Source organism: Antedon mediterranea, chromosome 6, assembly GCF_964355755.1.
Source record: "Antedon mediterranea chromosome 6, ecAntMedi1.1, whole genome shotgun sequence".
NCBI classification, from domain to species: Eukaryota; Metazoa; Echinodermata; class Crinoidea; order Comatulida; family Antedonidae; genus Antedon; species Antedon mediterranea.
The window spans coordinates 22,978,984-23,001,950 of NC_092675.1; the positions used below are offsets into that span (position 1 = coordinate 22,978,984).

The window sequence follows — 22,967 nt, forward strand, 5'->3', positions numbered from 1 at the left end:
ATTTTGTAACTTTTTAGGGTTACTTGTAATTTGTGTTTTTCATATTTGTATTTTGATGGAGTAATTTGTATTGTAATCCACCCTTTTCAGTTTTGCTGCTGGTGTGGAAGTTCTTTTTAAACCATTAGAAAAAGAAAAAAAAAGACTGAGCATGGCTCCTTTACTTTGTTAGGCAAAAAAGATGCTATTTTAAAAATATTCCATTTAACATAAATTGATATAAACTGAGATTAATTATATTACATTAGGATTGTAAAAGCCTTTTTATAGTATGAAGAGATCCAACTTTTAGTGACGACATTGCAGGGTAAGATATTTCTTCTTTCCTTATTGAAGCTATTCGAAGGGAATGATCAGGGATTGGTCTACCTGGCACAAAATCCATATTAATATAATTATTTAAACCATTTTAGTAGTGTACGCAGTACAAAAAGAATGAAAGTTTGTTCTAAGACGCTGGATAGATAGAATAAGAGAGTGTCAAAATGGAGTGTGGGTAATTAGGACAACCAAGTTAATTTAATCAGCAGTAGAGATTCTACAATACTTTGAAATTTACTTCACCACTGCCATAAAAGCAACACAGTAGCACAACATTAAAATGAATAAAACAATGTGTCTAAGTGATGATACTAAAACCTACCACAGATGACCATCGTACATGTTTACCAAGCTGCTTTGCATTATAACAAACAATAAAATGTTTACATTTAGCATTGCTGTGGTGATTATAGGTACAGACAACTTTCCCAAAATAGGACACCATTTGGGCTGCCTCAAAATGGTCAGTGTGTGTTATACTGTAGTAGGAAATATTTTGTGACCTTTTGGACCATTTCCGTTTATGGCGTCCGACTGTGGGAGAGTTGACTGTAGTGCATAGAAATACTAATAATAATAATTGTTAAAGTTATCAGATCTTAAGGTTATGTATAGGTATATTTAAATCAGTAGTGTATGTCTGAACATCAAGACTATAATATCCCAAAAAATGGTTTATATATTTAAAATGACATATTAAATACAGTACATAAAGCTGGATGTTTTCCTTACATATTAATGATAGTGAAGTCCAATAGAGAACCATTAATACATTAACAAAATTTATTTATTCACAATACACTATTCCCATGCATAGGCCCAATCATTCCTATATTAGTTATCTATGTCTCTAAAATTTATCTTAAATCTCCATTTCTCAGCTTTAACCTCACACTTACCTTTGGTTTGATGACAGTTGGCAGTGTTTGATAACCATATGCTGACACAGGAGATAATGGCATGCCTGGAAATAAGCAACAAGGCAAATTTGTATTAAAATCAATAATAAACAATAACGTTACATTGATCTAGATCACACAATTATACAACATATTAAAATAATGTAAACATACTACATTTCATTACCTACAGTAGTAAGGCCATATGTAAAAATGTTAATTTAACAGTCAGGATTCAAAAGTTATGGAAAGGGGGACTAGAAAATAGCAAACTTTTGTTTCGGCATGGCAGAAGGATGAGACGTTAATTTAAAAGACTGTGATAATTATGAAATATAATAATACATGTATCACTCATCACAGCCTATTGAAATTACCGTCTCTTTCATGGCAAAACAAAGCTCGCTTACAGTAAACCATTTGTTAAGTTCTTTGAACTCATTTGTTCCACATATCTCTCTTAAATACATGAGGTTTATTGTAATACAGTCAACTCTCTCAACACCGGACTCTCTGAAAACCGGAAACTCTCCCAGACTTTTCATGAGGTTCAAAAGGTTCCAAATCCATTTTTAACATTAAATACACATTCTGAAACCAGACTTTCCGGAAAACAAAACATATTAAGCTAGCCCAAAGCTGTACAGTATTGGGAGAGTTGACTGTATAATTATTTTATTAATAATGTGTGGAAATCAATAAAAACAAACTACCTGTCAGGCTATCTACATTTGCTGCTTGCTTCAATCGTGATGATGGGGAGTTAACAACTTGAGGGACAGAATTCCTTGCTGGTAGAGCAGGAGGAATGTTCTTTGATCCCTTCATAGGTACAGCATACAACGGATGGCTAGTAAGCTGTGCTGGTGATGTCACTGTCACTGCCTTTTCCATTTCATTCGATGAATCCTGTGATGATAATGTAAAGTTGATTGCATGATTACAATAATGAATAGCTTTAAATTTGAATTTATCCTATTTATTTTATTTATTTCATACTCATCCAACAGCGAGCACAAACTTGCCAATTACAGGATGAGATAAACTATTCTATAGTTTATTATGCTTATAAACTAAGTCTCATTTGAGGCTTAGGGAGTGGAGTTGAAAGAGTCGTGAGTAACAGCCCTGGCACTAGGTCAGGATTGAGCCATGGAGGAAATATTCCTCCATGATTGAACCATGGATCTTGGGATTGGAAGGCAAGCATGTTAACCACCAAGCTACAGCTCCACTACTACTATACTATATTTTCATACTAAAGTCAGCACTAAATGCACTGCTAGACCCAGTACATTCGAGAATCTAAAACATTTACATGGGTTGGTATTTTTCAGTGTAACTACACGCAACACGCGTTATTCCCAGGTTAATGAATCTGGTGTGAAAGGGAAATTTATCCGGACGCGACACAGGTTTGTTCTAAGCTCGGCAGTGTAAAATGGGTAATAGATCAACATGCTCATTTACAACCTGCCTTAACATAGATTTTTTTATTTTGAGCCTTGAAATTTTTTTTAAAGAACTACGCAGTTAAACCAATTTGCATTGACTGTCAGGACTTTTATCATGCATCCTCTCACATTTACCTATAAACTAGGTGATTTGGGGAATGAAGAAGGGTTAGGGTTGGCTTTGAAAAGAGCAAGATAATAATAATAGCATGGGATGATACATGAAATATTTATAATATAAAAATATTTACTTGAATACTTAGTTTAAAGATTGTTATGGAATATCTAGGGGCCTTTTTCGGGAAGCTTATTCAATCAGGAAGCTTATAATTAAAAAGTGCCTTGACTTGTGATAACAAATATGAGATTTAAATTATGATTTAAAAGATTTGGTACACAAATTTGAAAACTATACGACTAGCCTATTAGATGCACAATGGCACAAATTTAAATAAATTTTACTAATAAAACACTATACAAAACTATTAATATAAACAATAAAGAATGCACACATATTGAATAAGAGGCTTTATGTTGACCTGGAACTGAAAGAAACTCCACTATAAATAGCAACTAATTTAATAAAACCAACTGTATGCGAAAGAAACTGGTGTGCAAGTGCTTATGCTGACTTGCAACTAAAAGTAAATGGTTACTGTATATGCTATTTGCGAACAGGATGGCAGCATTCATGAACATGAGTTTATCTGTATCTGTATAATTGAAATTGTATAAATATTTTAATTTGAATTGCAGCCGGAATTTCAGTTTTCTCAAAGTTTCTTTCAGTTCCATGAGCTCAGCGACTTACATGCAAGAATACAAGTAACATCTAAACATGCTAAACAGTATGACACTAGAACATAAGAAAATTACTAATAACAAAAGAAATAATAATATAGCTCTCTCTCTCTCTCTATTTTGAATCATATTTATATACAATTTTGAACAATATTAAATTTGACATTTGAATATTGATATTATAATACACAAACCGAAACTTACACTAGATCCATCACTGCTGCGGTCAGTGTCCTGCTAACCATAAAAATACAATGTATGTATTGATTTAATATAATACAGAAAGTCTCTATGTGGAGTTACCATACTTTGCTTCTATGTCAGGGTGTACCATGGTGTAGTACCATGATGTGGTTTTGTATAGGTTTCAGTACAGCAAATTTACTACCCTGTGTGTCTGATTATCAATTACATTATTATGGGATAGATAGATTTATTTCAATATCAAAAAATAGTTTAGTCTATATAAATCAACTTAATTTGATTTAAAGGGTAAATGCATTTTCGTAAATTATTGGGAGATTGAAAAAAAAAAAATTTACTTCAGAGAGATGAATTCAGAGATAACACGCCTACGCGGATTGCTGGATCTACTGCACGATGTTAATTAACATACATGTTTTTTTTTTTACTTCTATTTGAAGACAATCAAGTATCAATTAAGAGATAATTTCTGTCATCCTGGGTGGAGTCACTATGTTTAAAGTTTAAGGCTTTTCTGGTTAAAAGTTAAATGAACTAATGTGAGACTTTGTTGAAGTAGACCACAGATTAAAGAAAAGCCAATAAAGAGAAAAGGGGATTTCACCACCAATCCTTGTTACAGTCTTACAGTAGTTATGTATGCTTATATCAGATGGGGTGCTGTGCTCTGTAAAGCCTGGTTTCCATAAAATCGCTACACCGTTTCCATTGAAATCGCTACACGCGCAAATGTCGCCGACGCGCATCGGGGAGGTCTCCCCGATTTATCGCAGACAAATCGGCAAAGTTCAACCATGTTCAACTTTGCCGATTTTGTCGGCGATGAGTCGTATACGCGTATACCAAAAAATATTTAGCGCTCGCGTACTAGATCCCCGATAAATTCTAGCGTTTCCATAGAATCGCTACGCTCTGTCGGCGACAGCAGTCGTCGACATGGTGTAGCGATTTTATGGAAACCAGGCTTAAAGTAAAATATAAGGCTTTGTGTAAGGTGTTAACACCATACAAGCCCAAACTTTAGCTATCAAATACTTCTACAAGATAATGGAAAAGAAAGTCGATAATTGGCTTTGAGTAAAAGCTATTGAATAAATCTGATTTTTTAAAGTTGAAAGTTTTGAAGAGGAAATGGTTTTCACAAGGTAAACGATGATTATAAGTTTAAAGGAAATTCAAATCTTGATAAAGAAGAAACTGAATCTGATCCAAGTACACAGATACATTTACATGTAATTTTGATCCATTTAGAATTAAGAGCTTACAGCTTAAACTAACTAAAGTTTATCTATAAAAATGATTTTTTTCAATTCTCATGAATACTGCATGATTACGTAAATTTGAAAGATATAGTCCTATATTAGCTTTTCTTTTTAATAATTAAAATAATGTTCTGATATGCTCATCTTTGATTAACTAAATCAATATGATGAAATCACCTTTGAAAGTTCAATAGAGATTACTTTGCTATACAAAATGGCTACACATAATGATCTCAGCAGAGTTATAATAACTATGAAAGTAGATTAGTTTTTATATTTGATTTACTTTTAAACATCAAGATCAACATTCATATAGTTAGATTATCAAATATTTAATGTATGCAAGTTCACTATAAATTGAATATGCATGAACTGCGTAATTAAATATGCATCATGTTGATATGAATACCAAATGTATGTGAACAAGCATGATTTGAATATTCTTTTCTTTCATTTAGTAAATACTTACTATTGGGTTAGGATATCGAGCAATTTCCAAGACAACTTCACCCTGCTCCAAGGCACCAAGTATTCCCTGAGCCTCTTGCAGGCCAACATTTAGCAGACTTTGTCCATTAATGCTCAACATTTCATCACCAAACCTAACATAAATACACAGGCGATAGAATGGTATCATTAACGGCATAAAAATTATGTTAAAAGACATATATGAAACACATAAAGTAATAAATAAATATGTATAGTAACTGGATGGTATGGTTAAGGAAAGGTTATCATAATTTAGAGAACACACACAAAGTAGCTCCATCATAGAACCCAGACATTAAGGACCACACAGCTCCTGTCATGAAAAGTGCTTTCTTTGTGGCTGTAAGTCATGGTTGACTGTCTGTTCAAGCAACATCGTGTTAACCTGTTGTATAGAGCTTTGGTCTTACAGGAAAGGCAATCAATCAGTGAAGATAATAATTACAAAATGACTAACCAAAGTTTATCTTCAATTTTTGCTTGGGATGTTGGATCAAGGTATTGTACATAGATTCGACGTTGGTCTGAGCCTGGAAGTTGAAGGCAAACAACACCAATTCCAAGACTGTTACCAGCTACAGATGAATAAAAACAAATTAGAATGTCATACATTTTAAATAAATGTGCTTATTTTTAGGATATCTTAATTATTAGCAACAACACACTGCAATTCAAAGTCTTTATCACTCCAAACCTCTGCCCTCCGAGAACTAAAACAAATGATACTGTAGAAGATTTTACCTTGTGTGAGCTGGTTACACCAAGTGAATTGATTATAGAATAAACTTACATTTTTCTAGGACAATACGATGGGTAACCTTTGCTTCTTTTGGAGTCCTAGAAGGTGAACTGTTAGGTGTTTGACAAGGTGAATCACTTGGCGTTGTACTGGGTGTGTCATCTGGTGATGCCCAAGTGTCAGGAACCTTTTCTGGTGTAATGCTATCCTCTATGTCATTGCTAACTCTATATTCTAAGCCAACCTCTTGCTTTCCTTCTTTACTAGACCAAACAATATCTTTCATTTTCCTGAAAAGCAAACAGGATTGTGGCATTTTTCAATTTTGATGGCAGCGTTGTTTATATGCAGGGTTCACACCAACGACCGCATGATGCGGGAAAATTATTATATATACTAGGGGTTTACAACAGGTGGTGTGATAGTACATTTCATATGACCCGCGAAGAACTGAAAGAAACAAAAGTAATTGTTGGAAAATGTCCTCATAGAATTGCAAGGCTTTGTCCCATTGTCTACATGTGACGTTTATGCTCTATATCTAGCCTAAAAAATTATTTGTAAATTACACTTTACAGTACAATCTAGCCCGTTGAAAACCCCTTTTCATATATACTTTTGTAGAATCATTTCTCTTATTTGTTTCATTTACATAGTGGGTTCCACAAGCAGAAGGTGTCATAATTCATTTTCATATCCAATCCAACAGCAGTTCTAATATACTTTAAAGAAACGATAAAAAGTCAAACCTACAAAATGCAAGATGACTAAAGAGTAAGCAAGAGGTCGTAGGTTTAAACAATTCAAGGTATACATGAAATGATTTTACACAACAAAGCCATCACAAAGAAATCTTCATTTTTACTTTGTTATAGTACTAGAACTAAATATCAGTATAATAAACATACATCACTATCACTTTCATTACATATGCCATATAAACTGGCAGTGTGTTGGCACCAATTCAATATGCATTATTAAATTATACTTGAAATTCACCAAGAAACACAGGACTGCTACTGTACATTACTTTTCGTACTTTTAGCCTAAATCTTGAATAAAATTATCATATTTTTTTATGTAGGCCTATATGATATTCCAATTTTAAAACTATAGTAATATTCATGGTAATGTATTGTCATCATAATTTAATAAAACTGTCAAATTATTTTGACACTTGCAGTCCTTCCTTGCCCCTATCTATTTACATTCTTCTTCTTATACCTGTTTCACACCTTGCATAAATTGTTGAACTTTTAAAAAAAGATTATGCATTCTTGATCCTTGAAAAATGTTGATAGAAAGCATTGTCATTGTTTAGTTAGGGGCGCTAATAATAAATGTTATGTACTGCAATTGGTCAGTTTAATAGTGCAAATACACATGGTAACAAAAACTGGTTTGCTTTTCCCCAGAGATTTTATAAGGGTTATCCGTGTGAAAACTTTGTAAACCTGGTTGAAACTTTATTACAATTTGTTACTTTTTCCAGTGTGAAAGGGTATTAGAAGACATTTACATCTAATCTTACTGAAGTTTTACTTCCTGACATATCAACTACTGTTAGTGTTACTTATTATGTAGATAAGAAATTACAAAGGCCAGCCATATAGTCTTAATTTATTTCAACAGACAGGCTTGAAATTCCCTTCTCCAACAAAATCATCTATACCCTTCTTGTAAAAAGGCCCACTTTTTCTTTTCCTGAAACTTAAACTCTATAGCCACAGACATCTTATTAATTAGGCAAGAAATTATAAAGGCCAGCTAGTAGTCTTAATTTAAACTAGTAGCATTTGAGTCACACACAATTTGTAGATAACTGACTCAGAAATATAAATGCGTCCTGTCGTTAACCTTGCGTCTTTTATCGCAAGCATTTGTGACAACATAGGTGATGCGATAACCATGTGACAAGAACAAAACTTCATTGGAATATTATTAGAATCAACTTAGTAATTTTCTTAATTTGTAACAACAACAAAAAACCATTTTTAATATAATAAAAAATGGTAAATTTGGTATTTCTTCTAGAGAAAACATTAATTGGGTTTATAATGTGTATTTATTCTTGTGTGCCAACTTTAATGCTGTGATAACATAATATAAACTTACTAATAATGATTCATTACTAAATTAAAAAATAAGGAATTTTGTAATAATCAACATTTATAATGACATTTCTACTGTACAAAGATCATTGTAAAGAAACTACAAAGTATGTATGACTACTGTGTATGTACAGATGTGTATTAAAGGTCATTTCAAATCATTGAGAGGGCAGTTTGAAAATATTTGTGATCATAAACCTGTGCATTATAATGCAGTATGCTTTCATAAAATTCTAGCGATGCTATAATTGATTTAAAAACATATTTATTTCATTCCTATAAGTAATAATGCTGGTTTTGTATATTGATAAATAAATTAACATTCTTAGTGTACCAGTCACAGAGCAGCACAACCATTTCGAAACACTTCTAAGAACACTGTGTTCAATTAGTCTTTCCAGACAATGGCTAATAATATTGATTAAGTTTAATAAATGCCTGATGAACTTCCAAACCAGATGAGGATATACTGAGTACTTTGAAATAGCTTACAACAATCAAACCATGGAGCTATTTATAGCTCCATGATCAAACTAATAGTTACTCTCTTTAGTTGCATTTATTTGCATTTATTGTTATGGTATGGTATATTTAAAAAAAAAACAAAAAAACATACAGTATTAAATAAAAAAGGTGGTAATTTTTATTAATTTAGATAACTAGATGGCACACTCGCTTCGCTCGCGTACCATCTAGGTCGTGCCCACAGATGGTTCTCGAATACACAGTATTTTCCAGCGAGAAAAAAATGGAGATTTCAAATGTACGTACTGCAGGACTATGATACATTGTCGTTTACAGAAACGAATAAATATACACGATGATTTATGTAGTCAGCTAAAATTAGCACCCTGGGAATTACTTCCGAGAGAGAAACAAAATGAGTCAAATTTTTTTATTTGGACTCATTTACAAACCCAATTTGTGTTTTGTATGTAACATTAAGGGTTGAGGGATGGGGGAAGAAGATAGGTACAAAAAGGAAACATTTTAGAATATATTCTTATCCACTCAGTAACGAAATATTGTTTTTAATGTTTTATAGGCCTATAAATAATATACCACTAAATACAGTAAAACATTTACGATTTAATACTTTGTTAAAACTCTCACTGTCATAGTCTATTGAAATAGTAAAGTACATGTAACGATACACGTACCACTACGTACGTTTATATATTTTTAAATTATTAATTAATACAAACGTTGAGAAGCAACTGTCAGTAATAACGTTTATTTATTTGTATATTATATGTTTATAATCTAACAATACCTTAACAGTATTGTACAGCATTGCAATACTATTTATGTTTATTCTCCAAGGGGGCCCATAAATTTAAATCTATACCTCTATGGTTAAACCAAATAATTTGGAATGTTCCATTCATCACAAATCAATACATTTGTAAAAACGTATATTACATGTATCAAAATAGCATTTTTTAAAGAAAATCGGCCTGTCTTCAACATCATGATGCTGTACTCGAACTGTTCAACCGGTTTTCAGCTATTAAAAACAATTATCGTAGGAGGAGATAGGAAAATGCGAAGCGTCCTCGTATTATTGTGTGCGGGTATTTTTCAAATTGACATCCATTAGACAGTGTATACCACGATCGGAAAACACCCCTATTTGGGGCAAATCTTTGAACCTAAATTCGTTTTAATCGTCAATAACTAATTATCGAACTCAATTTAATTAGTAAACAGGGTTACATCAGGTGGTTAAAATTAGTACCGAAAGTACGAACCAACTTTATATACCATCGCGTAAACATTCTAGAAATAACGCACGATTTACCGATTTTTGCCCTTACGTAAATTTATATATAGATTCAATATTGTAATTGTAACAATAACATATATTATTAACAGGTTACGGAGGTTACAGTTAACTTTCCCAATACAGGACTTTAACACAATGTACTATTAGGTAAAACCTATAGTTTCAGACAAACAGAAAAACTAGATGAAATGTTATTATAGCATTTTTTTATATAATGAAACTAAAAATGAAACAAACAAAAATAAACTTTTACTTTGGACAATTCTTGTCACTTGTATTTGTTTGTAATGTAACTTTATTTAGATACAGTACATTAATCCCAGTGTACATGACTTTTTTGAGAGTTAATAATATTGAGCACCCTATTTTTAATTACCTTTCATGGTTAAATAAAAAGTTATAACATTTGTATAAATACAATTATAATCCAACAGATGTCCGCAGTTGCAATTAATGTGTCTTAGGTAATACACAAAGTATTATGTATAGAAAGTTAAATTTATATATAAAGTTTAAATTCAACATAAAAAATCCATTTAAATATTATACACTCTTAATTATCTTGTCTGCATTTTTTCAATTCAATTCAATTAAACTTTTATTTCAGACAATTGTTAATAACTAGATGGTACGCTCGCTTCGCTCGCGTACCATCTAGTTCGTGCCCACAGATGGTTCTCGAATACACAGTAATTTCAGCGTAACAAAACTGGCGATTTCAAATGTACGTACCGCAGGACTATAATACATTGTCGTTTACAGAAACGAATAAATAGACACGATGATTTATGTAGTCAACTAAAATTAGCACCCTGAGAATTACTTCCGAAGGAGAAACTTATCACAAAATGAGTCCAAATTTTTGATTTGGACTCATTTAAAGAAACCCAATTTGTGTTTTGTATGTAACCGTAGGGTTGAGGGATGGGAAAGCGGATAGGTATAAAGAGGAACAATTTTTAAATATATTCTTTATCCACTCAGTAACGAAATATTTTTTTCATGTTTTATAGGCCTATAAATAATATACCTCTAAATACAGTAAAACATTTGCGATTTAATACTTTGTTTATTTTATTTATTTATTTATTATTATTTTTTTTTTAATATTCATTGTACACTAATTTTCCCCGTATATGGCAAGAGATTCCTAATTATATTAGAGAACATTCTTTATTTAGTTTAGTTAAAACTGTCACTGTCATAATCGATTTTGTCAAAGTATTGCAAGTTTATTCTCAAAGGGCCCATATATTTACCTACCGTATGTGTTAAACCAAGGGCTCATAAATTTACCTACTTGCGTTAAACCAAACTCTGGCAGACTGAGAAATTGGGATGTTCCATTCATCGCAAATCAATACATTTGTATAATCGTATATTAAATCTATCAAAATAGTATTTTTGAAAGAAAATCGGCCTGTCTTCAACATTATGATGCTGTACTCCAGCTGTTCAACCAGTTTTCAACTATTAAAAACAATTATCATAGGAGGAGATAGGAAAATGCGAAGCCTCCTCGCATTTTTGTGGCGGGTGTTTTTCAAGATGGACATCCATTAGACAGTGTATACAACGATCGGAAAACACCCCTATTTGGGGCAAATCGTTGAACCTAAATTCGTTTTAATCGTCAATAACTAATTATCTAACTTTATTTAATTAATAAACAGGGTTACATTAGGTGGTTAAAATCAGTACCGAAAGTACGAACCAACTTTATATACCATCGAGTAAAAATTCTAGAAGTAAGGCGCGATTTACCGAATTTTGCCCTTACGTAAATTTATATATAGATACTAAAGATTGTATAATACTTGCAAATAAGCTGGATATAGACCATTCCATTCATTATTAGGATAGTGTATTTTATTTTCAATGCCTACTGTCCCAAAACAAAGAGAAACGCAAACAAAAGCTCAGTATTAAGTCATTGTCCTGTTGTTTATGTTGTTTGTGAATGTGAAATCAATGCAAATGCTTACCTTCTGAAGGGCCAGAGTTTAGGGCTTGATGTGCTTGAGCTATTGGAAGGTGGTGCTGCTGAACTTGTTGACAGCCTGCTGTTTACAGTTAAATTTACAACACCTTTTTTCATTTGCTGACAGAAAAAACAATTGTTTGTAAAAGCGATTACCATTGCACACACACACTGGTCACTTCAATCTCAAGCACTGAATATAATACAAGATTAGTTGTGGTGGGCGGGGGGGGGGGGGGATTCTTGTCTATTTTGCATTGCAATAATAATGTCAATAATATCATATCGCTATATGGTTACAAGCAAATAATTTAGGAGGATGTAAAGCCGATTTTCCACTAGGCGAATTTGTTCGCGCGAATCGAAGGCATCAGCTAATACGCATGCGTAGAGAAGGATTTGGAAGATGTAAACATGAATACACATGCGTACAAGCTGGCGCTTTCGATTCGCGCGAACAAATTCGCCTAGTGGAAAATCGGCTTAACATTTTGCTGGTTAAAACAAGGTACAGTATTAGTTGCATATACAAATGATATAATCATAGAGATAGTAATAATAGATATGAATCATATCACCAATATTCCAGTCATTTATCTGTCGGTATTATAAATATTAGTCCAGCAAAAAGCTGCCGTATAAAACAAAAATCAAAGGATTACGGTGTAATTACAGAATAATGTATAAAGAAATCAGTGAAAAAACATTTGTTTGTAGTGTGGTTTTGTATACATGTAAACACTCTATTTCTTTAAACTTACTATCAGCGTTTTATTAAGTGAACATCTATGTGACAATTACATTTGGTTAATTCTGTTATCATTCAGCATATCATTTCCAACATACTGTTCTAAGCAATTTAAAACGCGTGTTTATTTCCTTATCTTCAGAAATACTTTATCTGATACTAAACAACCAACATCTTTCTTTTTACAATCTGCATGTATTGGCTGGCGTCCAACCGACATGTTGCAGATTGAGATTTCAGAGATACTTATGTTTTCAAAAGATGCATATAAAGATTATGTAATATAAATATTAGAACGGCTTTAAATCATAAACTATTTCCTCCATCTGATATCATCTCCTGAAGCCTTACATCATTAGTCACTATTTAGACAGTATATAATAAAAATAATATTATCTTAATCATAAAATAACGTAAACAATAAAAACTCACCTTAAATTTATTAAGTGCTTGTTTATGTGTGAGGCCTTGGAACGATTGACCATTTACCTCTAATATTTCATCGCCTGAAGAGAAAGAAAAGACCATCAACATACTATAATTTTGTGTTGATTCCTTGCATATAAATATGTTTAGATAGTTATTTGTTTAATTATAATAAGATCACATTCAAGGTAACTGTAAATTCATTGTTACACAAGATAGATTAAAGAGGACAGGCTTTAAAAGCAAAACAAAAGTTATCAGGGTAGATTTTATTAGACTTATTTGGTCCAGTGCAAACAATTACACACCAGTACATTTGTTGTAATACGTAGCTCTGATAACTCTGTTTTTACTGGTTTCACACACTGCTTGTAATTGATAGATGAGTGAGTGGCTGTACATGACTGTATGGATATGAGAGTACAAAGAATAAATGTATTGTACTGTAAATCATATGACAGTCTGCTCTATAATTGAATCCATTTATTTATATTAGTTTAGTTTACTACCTTCTTTCAGTCTCCCATCTACAGCTGCTGCTCCTGCTGGAAATACTGTTTTTACATATATACTTTTGGTAGATGTTTCTGGATCTTGAGCTGAATAAATCGTGAAGCCTAGTCCCTTGCCTAGACCTCCTTTGATCAGTGAAACTTGCTGGACAACCGAAGGCACGCAATTCTTCTGTAAGAAAATATACTAAAACTTAACTATCAGTTTAAATTGTCTTCTTATACTGTACCGTAAAAACAAAGTTATATTTGTTTTATGGGTGCTGTATTTAAAAAAAGAAAAGAGAAGAAAAAATGTTATACTGTACTGATCAGAACCAAGTGGGAATAAAAGCTGTTTAGTACAGGAAAAAATTCTATACAATCAACTGTATACAATTCTACAAAGTACAGAACTGCATAAAGACATCCCACTTGATTTCAAGCACTCCTGGAAATGATGTGAAAAAACAATAACGCAACTAAAGTTGTAAGAAACGAGATTGTAACTCTGTATTTTACCATACAATCACCAGCTATTCTGTATTGTGTGAAAATATCATTAGGCAAAGTGGAAGAATATGCTTAAATGGTTTTAATTTTGTTTAAAATAATATAGCATAGATGTTTTATATTGTTGTTAAATATTACCCTTCCTTCTCCTCCACCCACCTGTCACATTGCACTATGAACTTTTAATTGCAATGAAATTTGACATACAGATGTATTGTACAAATTGGGGAAAGTGGATTATGTATCAAATGTGAGAGGCCATATGTACAGTATATGTCATACTGCATAGTTATAGCGAGGCTACATAACCACAATATTAAATTAAAAGGCCACCTTGGGTATTAAAGGATGTCATCCAAGGTTCTATAGTTTAAAACATGATATAAAATCATATATCATCAGTATAGGATCATAATCAAACCAGTTAGAGCTTGCCCACTAACTGTCGTAATGAGCATTATAAGTACCAGTGTTTTATAAGGCTGGGTGTGTAAGTAGCTATCAAACAGAATTAAACAACCATCATGTACAGTACGATCTAATATTCCAACATTCTTTCTTACTAAATAAAGGTATCAAATGTAAAATGTGTAGCACTTAAAAAGGAGCTTCTGGAAAATCAGCCATTTTAGGGTTCTAACCGTTCTAATAGTTCGACTAACCGACTATTTTTAATATGCTTTATATTAGTAGCTAGATGGTATCTAAAACAAAGTTACTTTCTATAAGTAAGAAATATTTAAAGTATTCTGTATAGAATTAACACAAAAGAAAGCTCCTAATTAATGAAGTCAAAATTATGAATGCTGATTGCTCTTGTTGATGACTCGAGGTCAAAAGTGCAGACTACAGGATGTCCTAAAATAATTAGAGCTGGTGATGTGCCAGTCCGTGTTTACATTGTTCATGACAAAATTTAATGTTGGACATATGCTCACCTTCTCGCCTGCATGTGGTGGGGGTGGGGGTGGCGATGACCAGTCTTTTTCTGCTTCGTCTGCAGAGTTCAATGCAAAGTGGTTGTGTGACCTTATTGATGAACTCAAGACACTAGGACAGGAACTATTTTCTGAAGTATCAGATGAGCCTGACGGAGACCGTTTTAGCTTATTCTTTATCTTGTGATAAAAAAAAGAACAAATGTAAATAATTAGGTAATTTTTAGCTTGAAGGAGTAAAAATGTAATGACCATGTTTAAGCTTGGTTCCTACAGAAGGTATTTTGACCCTACATGAATAACCGACTGTCAAATGATGTTTCGATTGGCAATACATTTCATCTGAGTTGGAACCAAACTTTAGAGTACTAAAATGAAGTCAGGCCTATTACTAGAAGAAATTTGAAGTGATAGCATAAAAGTTAGAATGCAGAGTTTTTAAAACTGAATTATTAATGGAATAATACACTAATAGTGTACAATGTATCATTATATCTCTTTTTTTTTAAATAAGTGTTGAAACAATTAAAAATGACTAATAAACTAGATATATTAGTAGACGTACAATTCAAAATATTTATATCTACATCCTCTATAGTTGTCATACCCTTATTCATCCCCTACATATATCATGTTCACTTGCCAGTTAATGGAAGTGCCGGATGTCTGACGGAACAAACCAGACCTTCGTCAGTCAGAGTTGACCTGCCTAGGTCAATAATTTTATTGTCTAATCAGAGATAACGATCATTTTTTTTTCGATAAAAAGGGCTTCTTATTTAGTCAGTGATCAGCTACAATTTTTTTCTTTTTTTTTGTATTATCAATTTCCACACATCAAACATATTTGATATTAAAGTAGTTAACAATAATAGATAATAGACTTTTTATTTCCACGATAACAAAATTTAAAATATCTTTGGAGCTTTTTTGAATGAATTTAAACTGTTAATTTATTGATAAGTATTCTTAATTGTCAATGTTACACAATGATGAAATGAATTATTATCTTACAATACATACTGTACAGTACTGTATCTACAGATTAAGTTATTTTTAGTCTTTAAATCAATCATTATAAAAGTGAATGTGAAATAATTTGAATCATAGAAGCCGCAGAGAATACACTTAAAAGAATAGAATGCATATCTTTATATCAATTTCACTTCTCTTTTATTTTCTTTTTTTGTGCGTGCTAATTATAAATGTTAATTAATATTTTAATAAAGTTGAAATGAAATCAATAGAAAACCCCACATTTTATAAATGCAATTAATCATTAAAGTTGAGTCACGTCCTATAGGGAAATCAACACTAAGAATGTTTCCTTGTCTTGTATAGCATTTAAATGCCAAGAAAATTCCAATCCCCCATGAATGCTTGAATTAAAGGGTGCTACATGATTTAAGATTTCTATCATTGATTATAATAGCATTGTACATCACGATGGAGGATATGTAAAAATTCCTATGCTTGAGTATCAAATAAATATAAACCAAATTAAAACAGCTACAGTAGAGTACGGTACAAAAAAATATACATTTTTTTTATGGCAACATTGTCTAAAACCTGTTATGTATATCAATCATCAACCATCTCCTCCACGTCTCACCCACCAACCTCTTTTAAAAATCATGGATCCAACTGTAGCCCCCACCTCTCCATCTACAGTATTACATTGAGGTGTGTCATACGTGTGTAAGCACTTAACGCCACTTCACAAATTACTTATCTAATAGCACACGCTAATGTATTGTTGTTAATAGATAACTGCACTATAAGAAGTTCAAGGAATTAAGTCTATTTTTAGGGTACATGTCAGTTTACGTCAGAATAGGGGCCTGTAGTGGGCTGGCACGAATCTCATGCTAACAAAATAATGAGGGAAGTCTATACTGAAGAAAGTACTGACATTATCTATACATTGCTACATTCAGTGTTCATTTATTGAACGCCAACACATGTTCATATTATTGTTGGCATTCACAATTTATGCATTTAAAAAAATAAAATTTCTTCATACTGTTTTTGGCAAAGAAAAATAGAGAACATGTTAGGAGTAAAATTGACCAAAGTACAAATTAAAAAAGTAATTCAAGCAAATTTGAGAAAAATCATAAACAGTGCTGATTGCAAGATCAAGACCATTTCTTGCTTGGTCCATACTACAGTAGGACGCAACGCATCTATGAGAGTGCAATCTGTCCAATCACAAGCGCTTGATTATCCAAACTGAAGCTTGTTATTGGCCAGCTTTCTTGTGTTGCACTTACAGCCTTGCATTGCATACTGGTGGGAAGATTTATACATGACACTTTACTTAGGTTTGGATCTCCATCCCTAATATTGTAAGCAATACAAGTACAGTTAATTACTTTTTAGTGAAAACAAACTATACATTCTATATAATTCTTTAAAGGCAATTTTTATGGTAATCCTTAACTTCAGACTACAGACACCTACTGTAGACTATTTGGTAATTTAATGACAACCTACCAAATGGATACTTTAAGTTTATGAGTTCATAGTGTTAAGTATAACTAAAATATCACTTCACTTGCTCTAATGAGTAGAAATGTACAGTAGCAAAAGTGACAAGTACAATTTCCTGATAAAGTACACATGATTTCACCCTCATAATTAGTTAATTTATATCGTTATTGAATGGAGTATTACTGTTATTTGACAAAGCTATTTCATTGAATTTTTAGTTTGCATGCTAACACACACCTTGGGAAGTTAGTGTAATTTATTCTAGATTCAAGAGGATGGTTTGACCATCTGTGACAATTTGTTGTTCATTTTTTTTTTTAGTTTTCGCAGTAATAATAAATCATGATCTTTAGATTTCATAAGATTTTTTCCTAAAATACACCCTTGGCCAGCATTCTAAAAATTTTGTTTTAAGAATTGTATTTGTTTTTTTTTTAATTATAGACAAAAATATTCTGAAACATCATGTGGTTATTGTGAGACTAAAGTACACCATGTGTTAATAACCTAAATTTCATTTTGGATTTTTGTAATAAACATTGAAATCAATGCCAATAATGCTACATAGAAGTTTATATACTGTGCACATTAATAATAGTTTATACGATGTACGACAACAAGTTTCAAAAACGATTTCTGAAAATATCAATACTGTGATTTATCAGTCAATAACCATAACTTAATTTAATGTTTAAAAAAGATCTGATCTACAGTAAAGAATACTACAGGGTAATAACTTCAGTCTGGTACAGTTCTTTGCCAAACATGCAGTTTAGTAATATTTAGCAAACCTGACACAAAAGTACAAACATGACTCAGTATCAACAGAGACTGAGATTAAGGATAATATTACATGCGCATGTTTTTTGATGTACATACACTAAACATATTAAGTGGTACAGCCATGGAAAATTATAGATCTTTGCAGTGTACTACTAGTGCTGGTGATATCCTTATGATAAGCTACAATACAAACATTATTGGCAGCAAAGTCAAATTACATTACACGATTCTTTATTTTATGATTTTTAAACTTCTAAAAGTGTTATTTACTACTGATCATGGAGCAATTGTCCAAATAATTCCTCCATGCTATGATTAACTTTTGTTTTCAGCCAATTCTTCATCGCATTTCATTCATCATGCCTATTTTAAGCTATTTTGGAAAGTTACAAAATCTTTCAGGCCACTTTTTGTAATGTCTGTAGAGAAGAAAGGGACATCATGGAGAAGCCAATTAAACAGGGTTCCTTGACAGCTATGCCAAAGCACTTCAGCACCAATAAAAATAGAAAATCCTGAAGGGATTTAACCATCAGAACAGTACCTGCACAGTTTGATAAAAATCTGACATTTGTAGAATGAAGTGTTGCAAAGAAAACCACTAAACAGAATCAAGTTTAAAATACTTAATCACGTACAGTAGGCAACCAAGCATGTGTTCCTTCCTTCTTACAAAAAAATTTCCCACCAGTAGCATACAGTAATGTTATTAGTATTGGAATATCGAGGGAAACTCCCAAAGTAATGGTTTGAAGTGGTTATTATGATGTTTAGTAAACAAGTTTTTTTGTTAATGTTAACTGTACATTGATAGGTTGTCCGTTTCTTTAGTAATTGCCTAACTGCAAGCACAGTGGTAAAAAAAATGTAAACAAGTTTTCTTTTACAATAAAAAAAAATGTTATAAAAATGTAAACCTCTGTTGAAGAACTCGTACTGTAGTTCATTGAATGAAAATGAGTGAAATGCTATCTGTTTATGTAAATACCCACTTGAACAATGGATTAATATTATGGGATATTAAACTCACCTTGCGTGCAATAACAAGTTGCACAACGTTTCCCGCATTACGCAGGATGTCGACGACCTCGTTGTGTGTGACACACATAAGATTATGTCCATTAATCATCAGTATCTCGTCTCCCTTCTGAAGTCGGCCATCCCTAGAAAATTATTTCAAAAATATATGACCTTAATATTATAAATTGTATAAAGTCACCTATTGAAATAAAAATAGAATGAAGGGATGTGTAAACATTAGCACTGAAGAGACGGTTAATAAATATTTCCTAATGATTTCATATGGTGGCGAGTATTTATTTTTTAATACAATTTTCTCTCATCATTATCTGTTTTCCCCTATAAATAAGCCAATATAAAAAGTCATGCCAAACTCTACAGTATATCATCAAAGAATCTAGAAAACGCCCATTAACTATAATATTAGAACAATACATATGTTTTTGCAATTCTTGATTGTGTATTTTGGTATCATTTGTGACTGTGTGTATTTGTATAGTATCTTGTTTTAATTTTTCACGCCATTTTCAAATGTATTTCCATTTTATATTACTATGGACAATCAAACAATATCAGTATCATAAGTATCAGATTGCCTTATATTTTAGATTCCATATTTCTAGTTTTTAAGAGTGTACAAAAACACTCCGAACAATAATTTTATAATAAATGCTGTGGAACCACTGATTAATAAATTGATAAAGAAAAACAATAGAAAAAAGTATATTGTATACAGTATCTGTGTAAACTATTCAAATCCATACTACAGTAGTTACATTTTAGCATTACTCAAAATAGGATGCAAGGATAACGCATACAATGTATGATGCAAATAATGATACCATACTATAGGAATTACGAATATGAAATGGGGATCAGCTCAAAAGTTTCACAAATGTGTGACGTATCCGTTTTCGTTATCGTATTCGTAAGATTGCGAAAACTTCCTAATATTCATTTTTTACCATTATCATAAATAAATTCATCCATTACTCACATCTGTTGCTATTACTGTTACTTTAGTTAGAGGAGATACAAAGTAATTATGCCTCAAATTAATACAGTATTCATTTTGAACTTTTGTACACTGTATTTATATATTTTTTTAAAAATATATGTTAATACACAATCAACAGGTATAATTCCTAAGAACAATTTACATTATCCACAACAAAAAATTAAATAAAAATGAATGATTGAATCTCAGTGTAATTTTCTTTTTATTTGAAGTTTATATTTTTCTTTATATTAGTTACAATCATCAAATTTATAAGAATGTACAGTATGACCATGTTGGGATGCCACGGTGAAAAATACTGTAATATAACCATCAAACATAGATTCACAAATACCTTTCTGCAGCTTTGTCCTTATCAACCCCTGCTACAAATATACCGATATCCCCTTTCCTTGAACCTTTACCCCCGGCAATCTGAATTCCGAGGCCTCCTTCACCCTTCACCAAATGCATTTTTACAACTTCCCTTTTCTATGAAAAAAAGAAACCAACAAAAATGAATCATCATAACATTATTCAGAAACTGACCAATTCTCAGTACTTGATAGGTACCATAAAAAAAAATATCCCAATAATAAAAATATTTATTATGCAACTCCAAAAAAAAAAAGAAGATCATTTAGCGCATTGAATCATCACTGTTAAGACAGTGGAACCGTAATTACGTAGCCATAACATCGGCATGGTTCGAGGCTCACTCACTCCATGGTTCTGGTGGTAGAACAAAGAATAAAGACTATAAACCGAGGTCCACTCGTGTGCACTTTAAAGAACCTAGTACATCTTTCGAGACAAGTAGGGGGTTACCCCGGTTTATTGATACATCACAGCCACTGATCATAACTGGGCCCTCTGGGAGACCAGTCTTTGACTGAAGAGGTTACCCAGTATAAATATTTCAATTCAATCAATCAATTTTCCTAAATAAATGAGTTTTTAAATTAATTAATGAATCAAAAGTGTTACTGTTAATAGATTTTGTGATCATCCTCATCTTGATATAATGAATTTGAGGTGGTTTGGATTATTAACCTTGGGAATACATTGCACATTTGAAGTGCACACTTTACCCACTTTCCACCTACTTTGCACACTTTATGCAGTTTAGCAAAAACTGGCGAAATGTTATTAATTCTTTCAAATGTCTAAATAAGGTGGTAGATGAGGTGGTTTGGATATTAACCTTGCGAATACATAGTGCATTTGAAGTGTACACTTTACCCACTTTTTAGCCTACTTTTTCACACTTTTGGCAGTTTATCAAGGCCTACCTGGTGCAATGTTATTTATTCTTGGAAAATGTCTAGATAAAAAATAAACAAGTCTTGTACCCTAGTACTACTTAGTACTGTAGGTAATATCTACTGTAAAGCAGTTTCAGTTAAATCTGGTTTTAATTTTTTATAGACAGAAGAGCGCCAAGGCCAAGTATAATCTAATGATTCAATACAAGCAATACTATAGGCTTCAGTTTGTTAAAAAGTTGTAACTACACACAAGGTGATATTTGGAAATTACATCCCCATTTGACCTAAATCACATGGTATAACATTTGGCAAGAATTAGGGTGGGATTAAACTGACAAGTTTCAGGCCACAGTTCCTATCTTAGTTCATTGACTGTAACAGGCCTCTGAATCTGTAGGCTGTCTACATTTGGACAATGGTTGGAACATAAATAATGAAATTATGGAAATCATATTTGAACTGAACAATGTCTGAACTATAAACGCAGTAGAAGATGAATGAATGTAAATTGTAATGAAAATGTTCCTTAAATATTTATTTCATTCACAATCATAAACAGAACAGTAAGTGACAATGACTGAATTACTGCAGAACAGTAAGTAACAATGACTGAATTACTGCAGAACAGTAAGTAACAATGACTGAATTACTGCAATGAACAATAGTAGTACTGTAGTATGATTTGAAGAAAAAAAACCCAAAAATTAATCAATGATGATGATTAATTAATGATCAACACCAGAAAAAGAATCAACATTTTAAATATTTCACATCATGAAAACTTTAAACAGGGACATGAATTTTGATAAATTCAGTATTGCAGATATTGTACAGTAGTAAACATTGTGTTGAAGGCAATCTGTTCAATTTGCACAAGTAACAGGATTACAGATCTAGTATTACAGTAAAAGTAAAATAATACCATACTCCACAATAGTAGGCAAAATCAATATCTGTTGCAATCAAACAAAAGTATTTAACACAGGTTGTGGAAACTACTGTATATTTGGTTGGCAAACAAAACGCGAATTGTAATCAATCAGTGTACAGACTAATACATAATACTCAGAATAACAGTATTATTGTGTTATGCAATGTGTTTGTATTATTTCACACTATCTTAGAGCTCCGTTCTTAAAGGCTATTAAATTTAATAAAGTAAAAAAAAAATATCTGAAAACAAAGGTTTAACTGAAATCATAACTTGTAACATTTCTCTTCCTTTGCCACTTTCTTCACATTA

At 32.0% G+C, this 22,967-nt stretch overlaps 1 protein-coding gene across 3 annotated transcripts in view; it reads right to left on the minus strand.

Moving 5' to 3' along the window:
- Window positions 1-22,967, minus strand: part of LOC140052600 (uncharacterized) — a 41,123-nt gene that overhangs the window by 13,800 nt on the left and 4,356 nt on the right. For 2 of the 3 annotated variants that reach the window (XM_072098240.1, XM_072098241.1), the window contains 12 exons: window positions 20,812-20,948; window positions 19,470-19,602; window positions 15,164-15,343; window positions 13,731-13,905; window positions 13,228-13,301; window positions 12,052-12,167; window positions 6,221-6,459; window positions 5,888-6,005; window positions 5,411-5,543; window positions 3,680-3,709; window positions 1,934-2,129; window positions 1,221-1,285 (listed from right to left, as the gene is read on the minus strand). In XM_072098240.1, the coding sequence (XP_071954341.1) occupies window positions 1,221-1,285; window positions 1,934-2,129; window positions 3,680-3,709; window positions 5,411-5,543; window positions 5,888-6,005; window positions 6,221-6,459; window positions 12,052-12,167; window positions 13,228-13,301; window positions 13,731-13,905; window positions 15,164-15,343; window positions 19,470-19,602; window positions 20,812-20,948 (1,596 nt within the window). The remainder of the gene's footprint in view (window positions 1-1,220; window positions 1,286-1,933; window positions 2,130-3,679; window positions 3,710-5,410; window positions 5,544-5,887; window positions 6,006-6,220; window positions 6,460-12,051; window positions 12,168-13,227; window positions 13,302-13,730; window positions 13,906-15,163; window positions 15,344-19,469; window positions 19,603-20,811; window positions 20,949-22,967) is intronic. The other variant, XM_072098242.1, reaches the window with a different exon arrangement.